Genomic DNA, 15869 nt, shown 5'->3' with positions numbered 1-15869 from the left:
CAAAATTTTCTATTTTGTGATCAATAATGATCTCTAGTTCTTCTTTGGTCACAAATTCCTTCTTTCTCCATAGGTCTGAGAGGTAAACTATCCTATGTTCTTCTAATTTATTTATAATCTCATTCTTTATATCTAGATCATGAACTCATTTTGACCTTATCTTGGTGTATAGTGTAAAGTGTGGGTCAATGCCTAGTTTTTGTCATACTAATTTCCAATTTTCCCAACAATTTTTGTCAAATAGTGAATTCTTATCCCAAAAGTGGAGTCTTTGGGTTTATGACGATTATTTCTTGAAAGAACTGATTCTACCTCCTCAATATATTTCCCATTTGTCTCTTTCACCATTATTAATATAACCCATTACTTTAGTTCAAACCCTCATTATTTCTTTCTTGGTCTTATGCTATAGATTTTTAATAAAGTTTCCCAACTCAAGTCTCTCCACACTCCAATTCATCTTTAATGAAGCAGGTAAATACTGCCCTTTGGCCCCAAGAAGTTCCATTAGCTTCCTATTTCTTATAGGACCAAATAAGTTCCTTCATTTGGCAATGATAGCCCCCTTCACTCCCTGCATTCCTTTCCACTCTCTTTATACTTTACTCCCCTTTACCCATTCCATTGAGTAGCCATATTGTTCTATTTGTTGCTTCTTGCACAGATGACATAATCTCTTGTCTTTATGCCTTTGGAAATATTATCGTCTATACCAGGAATACTTTCTCTTTATCTCACCTCTTAGAATCTCTGCCTTCCTTTGGGCCTCAGTTCAAAATTAACCTTTCATAGCAAGCCTTTCCCTAGTTCCCATCATGCAATGGTCTTCTCCTCTATAAAGTTATCTTCCATCTACTTTGCATCTATCTTGCTTAGACCTTTTTATGTTACTTCTCTATGTAGAATGTAAGCTCCTTAAGTATAGAAACTGCTTTTTTATTTGTATCCCCAGAACTAGTCATAATTTGGGGCTTAATCACTTATAATATATTAATATAAATATATAATAGGGCTTAGTGTTTTCTGACAGAAGTCATTTTGATATGGATTTTGCTCTGGTTCTATCACTAAATAATACATATCCCTTCACAAGACACAATGGCCTCATTTTCCTAAAATGTAAAATGAAATGAATAGAGCAGATAAGCTCTAAGATCCATTAAGACCTAACATTCAAGAAAATGATTTCTTTGTACAATGTAAAATTCTTTTAGAGATTTAAGAAGCTGGACGAAGATGATTCAAATTTTGAAGTTAAATAATTACACTTTTTATATTGTTACTTATTGATAAATAAAATTTATGGAGAGAATAAACATATGTAGTATTAAATGTTGACTTAAAAAGTTTCAATTTTCAGTCCTAAAACTAATTTTCACTTTCATAAATTTAGGGTTAAATTCTTCTTGTATATTTTAAACTAGGTCATAGTGTTTTATGACCTCAGCTTTTGTATATTAAAAGGCAGTTTGTATCTAATATATATGCAACCAATAAGGAAAAAACTATTTCATTTATTAATTCTCCCAAAATTTTACATCTTTTTCCAAAATAACATTTTCTCTTTTCATATAAAACAAGATAACCGCTTGAACAAATAAGAACTGATGAAAATAATTTCTATCTTGCGATAACTTGCCCAAAAATGAGAACGACAGATATTTGTGCTTATTATCCTCTACTACAGAAGTTCAGGATCCATACCTAGTGGAAATTTGGGTTTCATTGTATAACTGGCACAAAAAAGGTTTAAATTAATCTAGCAAAGAAGAATAAAAGTTATACAAAGAAAGAAGCAATATCTAGTTGACAAACAGGAATATTCAGAAAAGAACTTTAAACTGAAATGTGTGTGACATTATTGAAGTCATTTAAGGATATTACAATGGCATAAAACAGGTAGCTATTCATCTCCTTCTGTTCTCCCCAATCTCCTTTCTCTGACTTATCAAGCATACATGAGTCAACCTGCCTCCCCAGTTCCATTCTCAATTGAAAAGAGGAAATGAACTTCAGAAGAAAAGTAAAATAAACATTTGCATATATCACTAAAAAACAGTTTTGAAAGGAAATTTATGCCAGTGGTTAATAACTATGCCTAAGGAGAATAGCACTTCATTAATCTAGAGAAACATACTGCATTTCCATGTCAGGTCCCCTAAAAACATCTCCCAGAAAGGAGGGAAAATAGAACAAAAGCTACTGCAGCAGTTAATTTTATAGTGATACATTTCTATCTTCATCAACTGAATATTAAGGGAATGCCTAATATGTGCAAAGTACCATGCTTTTAAGCAATAAAAGATTAAGAAAACAGAGTTTCTAATCTCTAGGAATTTTTAGTTTAGTTAGAGAAAAGAATATTAATAGGAAGATAGCTGTCAATGAAATGGAATATTAATAAAGTGCTATATGATCAATATAGAAAATAAAAACTGATTCTGTAAATGGACCCAAAGCAACCATGCCTCACCACTTCATGAATGGATCGATTGAACCCATCATCTTCTGTCAGGATCAACAAAATAATTAGAGCCATGTACACATGGTGTGAATTTCTTTCTTCAACATGATATAGAATCTCAAGAATTGGTACAACCTGTGGAGGAGAAAAATAATCAACATCATTATTTCAACAACATTAGCTTACAAGTATAAACCTTCTTTCTTTACTTTCTCCTTTAATATCATAAAATAATTTTTTCTTTGGAGAAAAACTAACAAAATATCATCTTTCTATAAACTGGTTATCATTCTCCTTTGAACTCAGATGTAATTTACAGACTATTTCATTCAAGCATGTCTGAAGACTTTCCCACATATATTATGTAAACAGAGAAGTTGTCTGTGGACTCTTTGCTTGCAATTATTACATACAACTTTATGCTATTGACAATGGTGATTGGAATCTTGCATTTAATTCCCCTTCTGGGACATCTAAGTGGTCCAGTGCATAGAGTCTGGAGTTAGAAAGACTCATCTCTCCTAGTTGAAATCTGGTCTCAGTCATTTACTAGTTGTGTGACCCTGAGCAAGTCACTTAACCCTTTTTGTCTTAATTTTCTTATTTGGAAAATGAGCTGGAGAAGGAAATGCCAGTAAATCTGGCAACAAAACCCCAAATGGGGTCACGAAGGATGGCACATGACTGAACAACAATTTCCTATAAACATTGCACCTCAATTCAATTCACAATTGTGTTAGATTAACTCTTTATACACTGTACCAAAGGGAAAGGTTTGTTAAGAATATTAACTCTGTCTTGACAGATTGGTGGCTAAAGTTTAAAATCTCAGCAATAGTATAAAAATTTGGCTCTTATGTGCTTCTGGTGAAACTGATTAAAACAGATCAAAACATTCTATCAACTGTTATCATAAGTATAGTTACTTAACTATATTGATGACTAGATGAGCACCATCCTGTACACTTTCTGGTCTATCTAGGCTTTGATTGTGTGCCACCCTTTTGAAGGGCAGGCTGACATATTTAATTCTATCTTCTGCTTCAGTTAGTTATAGGATTGCTAGATAACCTTAGTTTACTAAAGAGCTATCAAAATCTAAGAAATTGCCTTATTATGACAGAATTTCACATTCTAATATGAGGTCCTACCTTAATCAATTATCACAGCTCTCAAACTTTTATATAATCACCAAACAATCAAAATCATATGCCAAGACACAGAGTGTGAGTGTGTCTGGTGTTTGGCTCAGAGAATACAAAAAAAGCATAAATTTCACATAACATCTTCAATAGTACTAAAACCCCCAGCTTCTATTTTTTAACAACAAAACTGAATATGGAAGATGAAAGCTAGGACAGTCTTCTAAAACAATGCCAAGAGCTCAAAAGGATCATGTTTGATTTTTTTTTTTTTTTTTTTTTTTTTTTAGTTACCAGAAACATTCCACTGAACTCACTCAGTTCTAAGAGGGCTTGTTTTGGCAGAATGCATAAAAGACCATTTTCACAAGTTTTCAAATAACACAGAAGTGACAGGACCACAACATCCACATGTTTGGAAATATTTTGTAATAAAATATCATCTGACAAATGTAGATATCAAGGATATAAAAAAATAGAAGACTATTTTGGGGCTGCTATAAGAAATGCAAATTGGTCATTGTCGTTTTGAAAAATACTTAAAATGTCTTTACCCTGCGGATTAAGGACCGGGAAAAAGAATATTAGCCCTAACCAATAAAAATACCACAAAGTACACCACCATTTTGTACCAACCACAAGTCCAAGGTCCTATTTTTCTAGCTCAGAATCAATGAGAACTCCCCAAATCAGGGTTTCTACTTCCATACACAGAAGGTGTGCTAGGAATTTCTTACAGAGGTTTAGAAATGGTCACAGGTCATTGAGGTTTTCAAATCTCACTCCTATTGTCCTACCCATTTTCTCTAGTATCTTATGCAAAGTATTAAGCTTTTTGGTTCAATTTCTACATCTCTAAAACGGGAATAATATTCTGTTCTAATGAACAAAGGTTACTAGTTAGTGGAATGAATAATTATTTATTTCAACACTACTCCTCTGATGAGTTTCTGTTTGTTCACTTTTACAATTCCTGAAGTTGACTGATATAAACAAAATTTGAAACAAGATATGCATAAAATATGATTTAGAGTTTACTTTATCACTCACACAATACAATGAAAAGGTTTTCTAATATGATTATCTATTATAATAAATGAATAGTGAAATTTGACACACTGTTAGGGAAGAAAGATGTAACTTAAAATTAACAGAAGACAAAAGAAAAATTTCAAATATTTCTAAATACATTTCAATGACAATATTGAAAGAAATCTACTAAAAAAATAATTATTAAATAATAAAATAATAATAAATAATTAAATAATAAATAAATAAATAAAAAAAAATTAAAATATATATGCATTAGTATTTAGTTTTAAAAGTTTCAGAAATATTATTATGTTCAGTTAAGGAACTAAACATGTTTTCTAAAAAATTTAGTCTGGTAAATACCTTTGACAAAAGTCAGAAATATAACTGACATGCATCATTTGGTCTATATAGCCACCTCCACCTATAAAAAACTAAATGAATGTGCTAAATTGTAACATGCAGAAAAGCACAGTCATACTCTAAATGAAATAACTTTATAGGTTTAAGCCTCTCCTTCAGTTCTGAATGAACTTCAGAGAGCACAATCTCTCAACAGAGGCCAAAGCCCATGTTTAGCCATATAAATAAGCTGTTGCCTGCATAATGGGACATGTGAGTTTTTGTGGCACGCCTATTGCATGAGCCTTTAAAAATGTCACCCTAGGGTTTTTTCCTTTTACAAGTTCTAGCTGAAGCTCCCTATAAAGTGTGAACCTTATTGCAACAGCCCAGAATTGCTCCAATTACATCCAACTAAAACAATCTTTTTTGAAACTGCTTTGTGCTGAATATCCTCAGTGCCCAAGTAATTTCCTAATCCTCAAACTGCCATGAAACATAAGAGTTGGCAAATTCTCCATATAACTTGAGGCAATTTTAATGAGAAATTTCCAAAAGCCTACTGAGTATACTGAATTATTAACTAAAGTAAGAAATGTTGGAATTTTTTTTCAATTTTTACAGAATTTTTAATAATTAAGTAGCAAACACATCATTAGTATCATGAAGAGATCAAATTCCACTAAAATGGCATTATAATCAACACTCTTGCCAATTCTTACTAAAGTTATTATGCCACTTCACTTAAGGGGCCTATATTACATCAGTATATCCTAGAGAGAAAACATCAAAATTTGATGGAACACTGACAGCTTGCTCTCAGTGTTGCCAAAAGTCCTATTTATAATGTAGACCAAGAGGTCTTATTATTTCAAGAGTTCAATCTAAAAAAGGAAATATTTTTAATTAATTTATATCTATAAAATGTTGACAGGTCGTAAATGAAAAATATACCTAAGAGTATATGCCTTTATAATGCCTACATGTAACTGCAGATTTGGGAGAATGTGGCTTTCTGAACAATGATTTAAAAACATAGGTGACAAATTATAATGTGGGAAAGGAAGTTAACTGTGGAGGACTCTTTAAAGTTATATAGAGAAGGATGAAGGAACTCAAATCACATCTGGAACATTGGATTCTGTTCTGGGCACTATAGTTTAAAAAGAACATTAAGATATTCAAAAATTTCCAGAGGAATGTGGCCAGAATGAAAAGATTGTGACATATGAATATCACTTAAAAAAACAATTAATGTTTATATTGGAGGAGAGAATAAGGGGGGACATAACAGCTGTTGACAAATATGTAAAAAGTTGTCATGCTTAGTCCCTGAGGGAAGAACTAGAAACAAGTGAGGAATTTAGTCCTGAGGTAAGGAAAAGCTTCCTAACAGCTAGGGTTATACAAGATTTTACCTCAGTGGACATCTTGATGCAAAGGGAAGATAACTACTTGCTGCATATATTATCGAGAATATGCTATACAGATGGTGGAGAGGAGGCACATAGCTGTGTAGCTCCGTGTTTTCTCTCACTATCCATTTCATTACAAGCCTCTGAATTAATGCTTGACTGAAAAAAAAAAACCCACAAATAGTTACCAAGAGAAGACATCCTTGAGATTCGCCAAGAAAGGTCTGTTTTTACTGGAGGGCTGGGACTTAGATGGGGCGCAGGCAGCGGGCAGCGGCAGTGAGAGCACGGGAGCAGACTGGAGAGGGGGTGGGGAGTGATCACAGCCATCTCTGCGGGGAGAGCTTTGCTACAGGACTGGATACTTTTACCCTGGCAGCAAGTCAGCAGCCCAGCAGAGAAGCTAAAAACACCAGGGGGAGGGAGGGGGGTGGGGTGGGGTGTGTGTGTGAAGAACACAACCCCAAACAGCTGGAGTCTCTCGGGACCTGGCCGCCCCTCTCCTTCCCCCCCCCGCCCCGCAACAGTGACTCAGCACGCTCTGGGATCTCAGAGCGCAGGCGCAGCACAGTCCTGCTAGTGCCTCACTGGTGCCCCCCACAGTCTGTAGAGGAAGCTCGGTAACACAACCAGCCCCTCCCCCAAAGAAAGACTCCAGTTTTTTCTGTTTTTCTTTGCTAGTTTGTCTTTGATTATTAGACAGAATGAGCAAGAAGCTGAAGAGGACTTTAACCCTTGACAGCTTCTATACAGATAGAGAGCAGACTCTAAATCCTGAGGAGACTAAAAACAGACTGTCTCCAGGTGAATCCCCAAAGGAGGAGATCATATGTTCCTCAGCACAGATGAATCTCATGGAGAAAATTAAAAAGTCTCTCACAAGGGAGCTAGAAGACAAATGGGAAAAGGAGAGGGAGGCTTGGCAAAAGGAGAGGGAGGCTTGGCAAAAGAGCCTGGAGAAGTCAGTTAAAGAGAGACTGGATAAAGAAGTAAAATCCTTGAAAAATAGGATTAGTGAACTGGAAACAGAAAATAGCTCTCTAAAAAACAAAATTGGCGAAATGGAAAAAAATTCCACAGAACAAAAGAACTCAATGGGACAATTAGAAAAAGATCTTTAAAAAGTGAGTGAAGAAAATACTTCACTGAAAATCAGAATTGAACAAGTGGAATTGAATGACTCGAGGAGACAAGAAGAATCAGTCAAGCAAATCCAAAAAAATCAAACAATGGAAAAGAATGTGAAATACCTTCTGGGGAAGACAACAGACTTGGAAAACATATCCAGGAGAGACAATCTGAGAATCATTGGACTCCCAGAAAAGCATGATGAAAAAAAGAGCCTGGAAACTATTTTCCAGGAAATTATCAAAGAGAACTGCCCAGAAGTCATAGGAACAGAGGATAAAATAGACATTGAAAGGATTCATCGATCACCCACTGAAAGGGATCCTAAAATCAAAACACCAAGGAATATAGTGGCCAAATGCCAGAACCCTCAGACGAAGGAAAAAATATTGTAAGCGGCTAGAAAAACCCAATTCAAGTATCGAGGAGCCACAATAAGGATCACCCAGGATCTGGCAGCATCCACATTAAAGGATCGTAGGGACTGGAATATGATATTCCAAAAGGCTAAGGAACTTGGTATGCAACGAAAAATAACTTAACCCAGCGAGAATGAGCATCTTTTTCCAGGGAAGAAGATGGACATTCAACGAAGTAAGCGAATTTCACCTATTTTTGATGAAAAAGCCAGAACTTAACAAAAAATTTGATCTACAAATATAGAACTCAAGAGAAATCTAAAAAGGTAAATATTAATCTTGGGAACTATATTTCGTCTATAAAGATGTATAAAGAATACATGCATACCTTGTTCTAGAAAGTAGATGTGGAAAGGACATTGTATCAGAAAAAGGGTAAAGTGGGAATAGTACATCTCATGAAGAGGCAAAGGAAACCTATTATATCTGAGAGAAAGAATGGAGGGGGATGAATATAGTGGGTATCTTACTGCCTTCAGAATTGGCTTTAAGAGAAAAATTTTAGACATATTCAATCTATGGTGAAACTTCTCCCACCTCATTGAAAAGTGAGAAGGGAAAAGTGAAAAGGGAAGGAATAAGCTAAGAGGAAGGGAATACGGGAACTGGGAGGGAAAGGGGTAAGATAGGGGGAGGAACTCTAAGGCGGGGGGAGGGATACGAGAAGCAAGTGGTGCTCACAAGCTTAATACTGGGAAGGGGGGTAAAGGGGAAAGAAGGGAGAAAAGCATAAACCAGGGTTAACAAGATGGCAAGTAATACAGAATTGGTCATTCTAACTATAAATGTGAACGGGGTAAACTCCCCCATAAAGAGGAAGTGGTTAGCAGAATGGATTAAAAGCCAGAATCCTACAATATGTTGTTTACAGGAAACACACCTAAAGCGGGGAGATACATGCAGATTAAAGGTAAAAGGTTGGAGCAAAATCTACTATGCTTCAGGTGAAGTCAAAAAAGCAGGGGTAGCCATCCTGATCGCAGATCAAGCTAAAGCAAAAATTGATTTGATTAAAAGAGATAAGGAAGGGCACTATATCTTGCTAAAGGGTAGCATGGATAATGAAGCACTTTCTATATTAAACATATATATATGCACCAAATAGGGTAGCATCTAAATTCTTAAAAGAGAAATTAAGAGAGCTGCAAGAAGAAATAGACAGTAAAACTATAATAGTGGGAGATCTTAACCTTGCACTCTCAGAATTAGATAAATCAAACCATAAAATAAATAAGAAAGAAGTCAAAGAGATAAATAGAATACTAGAAAAGTTAGATATGATAGATCTCTGGAGAAAATGTAATGGAGACAGAAAGGAAAACACTTTCTTTTCAGCAGTTCATTGACCATATATTAGGACATAAAAACCTCAAACTCAAATGCAGTAAGGCAGAAATAGTAAATGCATCCTTTTCAGACCACAATGCAATGAAAATTACATTCAACAAAAAGCCAGGGGGAAGTAGACCAAAAAACAATTGGAAATTAAATAATCTCATACTAAAGAATGATTGGGTGAAACAGCAAATCATAGACATAATTAATAACTTCACCCAAGAAAATGATAATAATGAGACATCATACCAAAATGTATGAGATGCAGCCAAAGCAGTAATAAGGGGAAATTTCATATCTCTAGAGGCCTATTTGTATAAAATAGAGAAAGAGAAGGTCAGTGAATTGGTCTTGCAACTAAAAATGCTAGAAAATGAACAAATTAAAACCCCCCTGTCAAACACTAAACTTGAAATTCTAAAAATAAAAGGAGAGATCAATAAAATTGAAAGTAAAAAAACTATTGAATTAATTAATAAAACTAAGAGTTGGTTCTATGAAAAAACCAACAAAATAGACAAACCCTTAGTAAATCTGATTAAAAAAAGGAAAGAGGAAAATCAAATTGTTAGTCTTCAAAATGAAAAGGGAGAACTCGCCACTAATGAAGAGGAAATTAGAGCAATAATTAGGAGTTACTTTGCCCAACTTTATGCCAATAAATTTGACAACTTAAATGATATAGAAAAATACCTCCAAAAATATAGCTTGCCCAAACTAACAGAGGAAGAAGTAAATAAATATCCTAAACAGTCCCATCTCAGAAAAGGAAATAGAACAAACTATCAATCAACTCCCTAAGAAAAAATCCCCAGGACCAGATGGATTTACATGTGAATTCTACCAAACATTTAAAGAACAATTAACTCCAATGCTAAATAAACTATTTGAAAAAATAGGGATTGAAGGAGTCCTACCAAACTCCTTTTATGACACAGACATGGTACTGATACCTAAACCAGGTAGGCTGAAAACAGAAAAAGAAAATTATAGACCAATCTCCCTAATGAATATTGATGCTAAAATCTTAAATAAAATATTAGCAAAAAGATTACAGAAAATCATCCCCAGGATAATACACTATGACCAAGTAGGATTTATACCAGGAATGAAGGGCTGGTTCAATATTAGGAAAACTATTTACATAATTGACTATATCAATAACCAACCAAACAAAAACCATATGATCATCTCAATAGATGCAGAAAAAGCATCTGATAAAATCCAACATCCATTCCTAATAAAAACACTTGAGAGCATAGGAATAAATGGACTTTTCCTTAAAATCGTCAGGAGCATATATTTAAAACCGTCAGTAAGCATCATATGCAATGGGGAAAAACTGGAATCTTTCCCAGTAAGATCTGGAGTGAAGCAAAGTTGCCCACTATCACCATTATTATTTAATATCGTATTAGAAACACTAGCCTCGGCAATAAGAGTCGAGAAAGATATTAAAGGAATTAGAGTAGGCAATGAGGAAACCAAACTATCACTCTTTGCAGATGATATGATGGTACACCTAGAGAACCCCAGAGATTCTACTAAAAAGCTATTAGAAATAATTCATAATTTTAGCAAAGTAGCTGGATACAAAATAAATCCCCATAAATCCTCAGCATTTTTATACATCACCAACAAAACCCAACAGCAAGAGATACAAAGAGAGATTCCATTCAGAATAACTGTTGATACCATAAAATATTTGGGAATCTATCTACCAAAGTAAAGTCAGGAATTATATGAGCAAAATTATAAAAAAGTCTCCACACAAATAAAGTCAGACTTAAATAATTGGAAAAATATTAAGTGCTCTTGGATCGGCCGAGCGAACATAATAAAGATGACAAAAACTCCCTAAACTAATCTATTTATTTAGTGCTATACCAATCAGACTTCCAAGAAAATATTTTAATGATCTAGAAAAAATAACAACAAAATTCATATGGAACAATAAAAAGTTGAGAATCTCAAGGGAATTAATGAAAAAAAAATCAAATGAAGGTGGCCTAGCTGTACCTGATCTAAAATTATATTATAAAGCAGCAGTCACCAAAACCATTTGGTATTGGCTAAGAAATAGATTAGTGGATCAGTGGAAAAGGTTAGGTTCACAAGACAGAATAGTCAACTATAGCAATCTAGTGTTTGACAAACCCAAAGCCCCTAACTTCTGGGAAAAGAATTCATTATTTGATAAAAACTGCTGGGATAATTGGAAATTAGTATGGCAGAAATTAGGCATGGACCCACACTTAACACCATATACCAAGATAAGATCAAAATGGGTCCATGACCTAGGCATAAAGAATGAGATTATAAATAAATTAGAGGCACATAGGATAAGTTTATCTCTCAGACTTGTGGAGGAGAAAGAAATTTGTGACCAAAGATGAACTACAGACCATTACTGATCACAAAATAGAAAATTTTGATTACATCAAATTAAAAAGCCTTTGTACAAATAAAACTAATGCAAACAAGATTAGCAGGGAAGCAACAAACTAAGAAAACATCTTCACAGTTAAAGGTTCTGATAAAGGCCTCATTTCCAAAATATATAGAGAACTGACTCAAATTTATAAGAAATCAAGCCATTCTCCAATTGATAAATGGTCAAAGGATATGAACAGACAATTTTCAGAGGATGAAATTGAAACTATTACCACTCATATGAAAGAGTGTTCCAAATCATTATTGATCAGAGAAATGCAAAATAAGACAACTCTGAGATACCACTACACACCTGTCAGATTGGCTAAGATGACAGGAAAAAATAATGATGAATGTTGGAGGGGATGCGGGAAAACTGGGACACTAATGCATTGTTGGTGGAGTTGTGAACGAATCCAACCATTCTGGAGAGCAATCTGGAATTATGCCCAAAAAGTTATCAAATTGTGCATACCCTTTGATCCAGCAGTGTTTCTATTGGGCTTATATCCCAAAGAAATACTAAAGAAGGGAAAGGGACCTGTATGTGCCAAAATGTTTGTAGCAGCCCTGTTTGTAGTGGCTAGAAACTGGAAAATGAATGGATGCCCATCAATTGGAGAATGGCTGGGTAAATTGTGGTATATGAATGTTATGGAATATTATTGTTCTGTAAGAAATGACCAGCAGGATGAATACAGAGAGGACTGGTGAGACTTACATGAACTGATGCTAAGTGAAATGAGCAGAACCAGGAGATCATTATACACTTCGACAATGATATTGTATGAGGACATATTTTGATGGAAGTGGATTTCTTTGACAAAGAGACCTAACTGAGTTTCAATTGATAAATGACGGACAGAAGCAGCTACACCCAAAGAAAGAACACTGGGAAACGAATGTGAACTATCTGCATTTTTGTTTTTCTTCCCGGGTTATTTATACCTTCTGAATCCAATTCTCCCTGTGCAACAAGAGAACTGTTCAGTTCTGCAAACATATATTGTATCTAGGATATACTGCAACATATCTAACATATATAGGACTGCTTGCCATCTAGGGGAGGGCGTAGAGAGAGGGAGGGGAAAAATCGGAACAGAAACGAGTGCAAGGGATAATGTTGTAAAAAAAATTACCCTGGCATGGATTCTGTCAATATAAAGTAATTATTAAATAAAAATTAAAAAAAATTAAAAAAATTTAAAAAAAGAGAGAATATGCTATACCTGGTCAGGTATAAATTGGATAGAAGGTTTCTGAAGTCTTTTCTAACTAGAACATGGCTATGATCCCATTGGTCTTCATGTGAGGAATCTGTGAATTTCTTGAAAGTTGAGTTTTGATTTTTGGACATATTAAGGGCACTATTAATATATTAAATGTGAGAGAAAGTGTGGGATACTGGATAAATAGTTGGTTCAAATATTGCTTCTGCTACAGATCCTATTTGTGGTATCCTGGACAAGTTAATTAAATGCTTCAATGTCCCAGGCCACTCTTTAAGAATTAAAGATGGAGAAAATTTGCCACTCTAAATTATCTTTTTTTCATTGGGAAATTGAACACCAATGAAATAGCAGTACAAGGCACATTAAATGTACAATTATTTAAAGAAAATCCACCATAGATTCTTTTAAAGGGAAATTGTTGCCAAAATTATTTTTTAAAGAAAATTTCCATTTTCACATAGATATTTGCTAAAATCAGGGTAGATCTGTACTTTTCACTAGAGTCCTTTTCAAGTGAACATTCTGAAAAAGCAGAGTGACAAGAAAGTTTATTTTGTGAATGAAAGTATATTCTGTTGTCAAAAACTATTGATCATAGAACTCTTATCAGTGAAAACGAAACGAAAAAAATAACTAAAATAGAGTAAGTGATACAACATTGTATTTATAAGCATCCTCATATAGATTATAAGACACAAGTAAGCTTAAGGAAAACCATGTAAAAATAAATGCAAATTGTTTTTTAACAGCATTTTTTTTTCATTTTATATTTATACTTAGAAATATAAATCGAATATGCAATCTTTTCCATCTTAACCAAGTGAATTTTTGAAGAGAATGAATTAAAACATAAACCAGCCTTACAGCAAGGGATTCTGTCATGGAATTTTCATAACATTAAAGAATCACCTAATTGCTTCCTATAAACATCCAAGGCTCCATATCCTTAATTGGGGCTCAAAATTATGCCTTTATTATTTTCATACACACACACACACACACACACACACACATATGTACACAAATACTATTATGAGATATTGACATAAGATGAAAAATCACTCAACTACAATGCAATGAATAATAGTAATTTGCATGTTCCATTATAATTAATTCCACAAAGCAAGTTTCCTGATAGTAATTTTTAAATATCATAACTATATATATGCATATATATTTAGTCATATACATACAGATAATTTTAATTCACATATATTGGAAACATGGAGTTTTTTTTTTTAAGTTAAAGTATGGTTTAATTTGATAATTATACTCTGTACAATTGGGCTCTGTCAAGTTTACATACTTTTAATCAAACAATAATAGTATTAAGTATATTCACTGGGATAACAAGACTACAAATGAAGGAATGATCATCTTTAATTCAAAGAACAGAAAGATATTACAGTTATTCTTGTAAATATTATATCTTCTCCACTAAACTGTAAGCTCTTTGATGATACATATCATGTTTTTATATCTCCACTAACATTTTCTGTTCAGTTCTATACATAGCAGGAGGTTCAACAACATTTGTGAAAGTGAATTGGTTTTAAGTTGATTCCAAGGTGATGAGAAAGTTTAGATTCAAGTTAAAGATCATAGTGATTCCAAAGTAAGTAGCACCTACAAAAAAAGAGCTAAAGTCTTGGACTGGGAAGAATATTCAATCAGCTTTTCACAGATAATAATTGAATCAAGATTATATGTGATATAGAGTGATTTCAAAGTCACTTTAAATGACAGCTAACATGCTAGTCCAATTCAAATCCAGATACCCCAGGACTTAGATCCAAGTCTCCTGAAAAGCGCAACCGTGTGAGAGTGTTCCAGGTTAGGCAGTGCCACTGGGCAGATGCTCATATCCAAACTGCAACATATAGTATTCAATTCAAATGGCAGGGGGAAATCTAAATAGGAATATTGTAATTAGCCAATTTGAATTTGACAGATATGGAATCAATAAAAAATCTTTGTCCACAATGTTTCCCTAAAGGAAGAAAAAATACTATTTCCCAGATTATTAGCTAATAAAAGCTTGTAATATTACAGTGAAGCATATATGAGTGTGTGTATGTGGAGAGATAGAAATCCCATTTCATAAATATTCATCTGAGAGTATTTGTCAGGATTAGGGATGTTCACACCTGTGATTTCATTAGTATGAGAAGCTTCTATTGAGAAAACATTCCTTGAAACCAACTCAGATTAACACATTTTTTACATCTTATTGCCTATAACACTGAGAAGTTAAATGACTTGCGCAGGGATATATGGCCAATATGTGTCATTGCTAAGGCTTGAAACTCAGGTAAGCTCTCTGCACTATACCTAACAGCTTCTCATTGTATATGGAAAAAATCAAAGGCATCCATATATATAGAACATATTATAAACCTTAGGCACACAATAAACCACCTCTGTAAACAAGGTATCTCTCTTGACAATTTTTTTTAGATATCTTTAAGTATTTTAGAATACAGAGATTTCAACAAGTGTGCAGGGATTAAACTATTTCTTCAAGACACCCCATCTTCACCTGAGTGCACTAACCTACCAGTAGTTCAATTAGTATTTATTGAATCAATGTGATTATTTTCTTCAGGAATTTGTCAAGGTCTCCAATGCTATTGTATCCAATACTGATCTTATAAAATTTATAATATCTGAGAACAAATTGTGGAGACTGTTGGGATTATTTTTGAACGGTTTCACTTAGTAATTAATTGGGGAAAAAATGATACACTGTGGTTTTAAACTAAAATACTATGTTAAAAAAAATCAAAAAGAGTAGACAGCTTTAATATAAAACAAGTATAATTCACTTATTTCCAATAGAGAAACACTATGACTTAAGACAGGCTAAATTGTGATATAAGTACTTACAAACACATGGATTTGAAAGAGAATTAGGCTATATTCCAATT

General features: G+C 33.8%; 1 protein-coding gene across 5 annotated transcripts in view; it reads right to left on the bottom strand.

The window, feature by feature from the left end:
* The window catches only part of DYM (dymeclin), a 590636-nt gene that overhangs the window by 317387 nt on the left and 257380 nt on the right, over positions 1-15869 (bottom strand). For all 5 annotated transcript variants that reach the window (XM_051969633.1, XM_051969632.1, XM_051969635.1 and 2 more), the window contains one exon: positions 2474-2599. In XM_051969633.1, the coding sequence (XP_051825593.1) occupies positions 2474-2599 (126 nt within the window). The remainder of the gene's footprint in view (positions 1-2473; positions 2600-15869) is intronic.

This window comes from Antechinus flavipes, chromosome 1 (assembly GCF_016432865.1).
Source record: "Antechinus flavipes isolate AdamAnt ecotype Samford, QLD, Australia chromosome 1, AdamAnt_v2, whole genome shotgun sequence".
NCBI lineage: Eukaryota > Metazoa > Chordata > Mammalia > Dasyuromorphia > Dasyuridae > Antechinus > Antechinus flavipes.
This window is presented reverse-complemented; position numbering and strand designations above follow the sequence as displayed.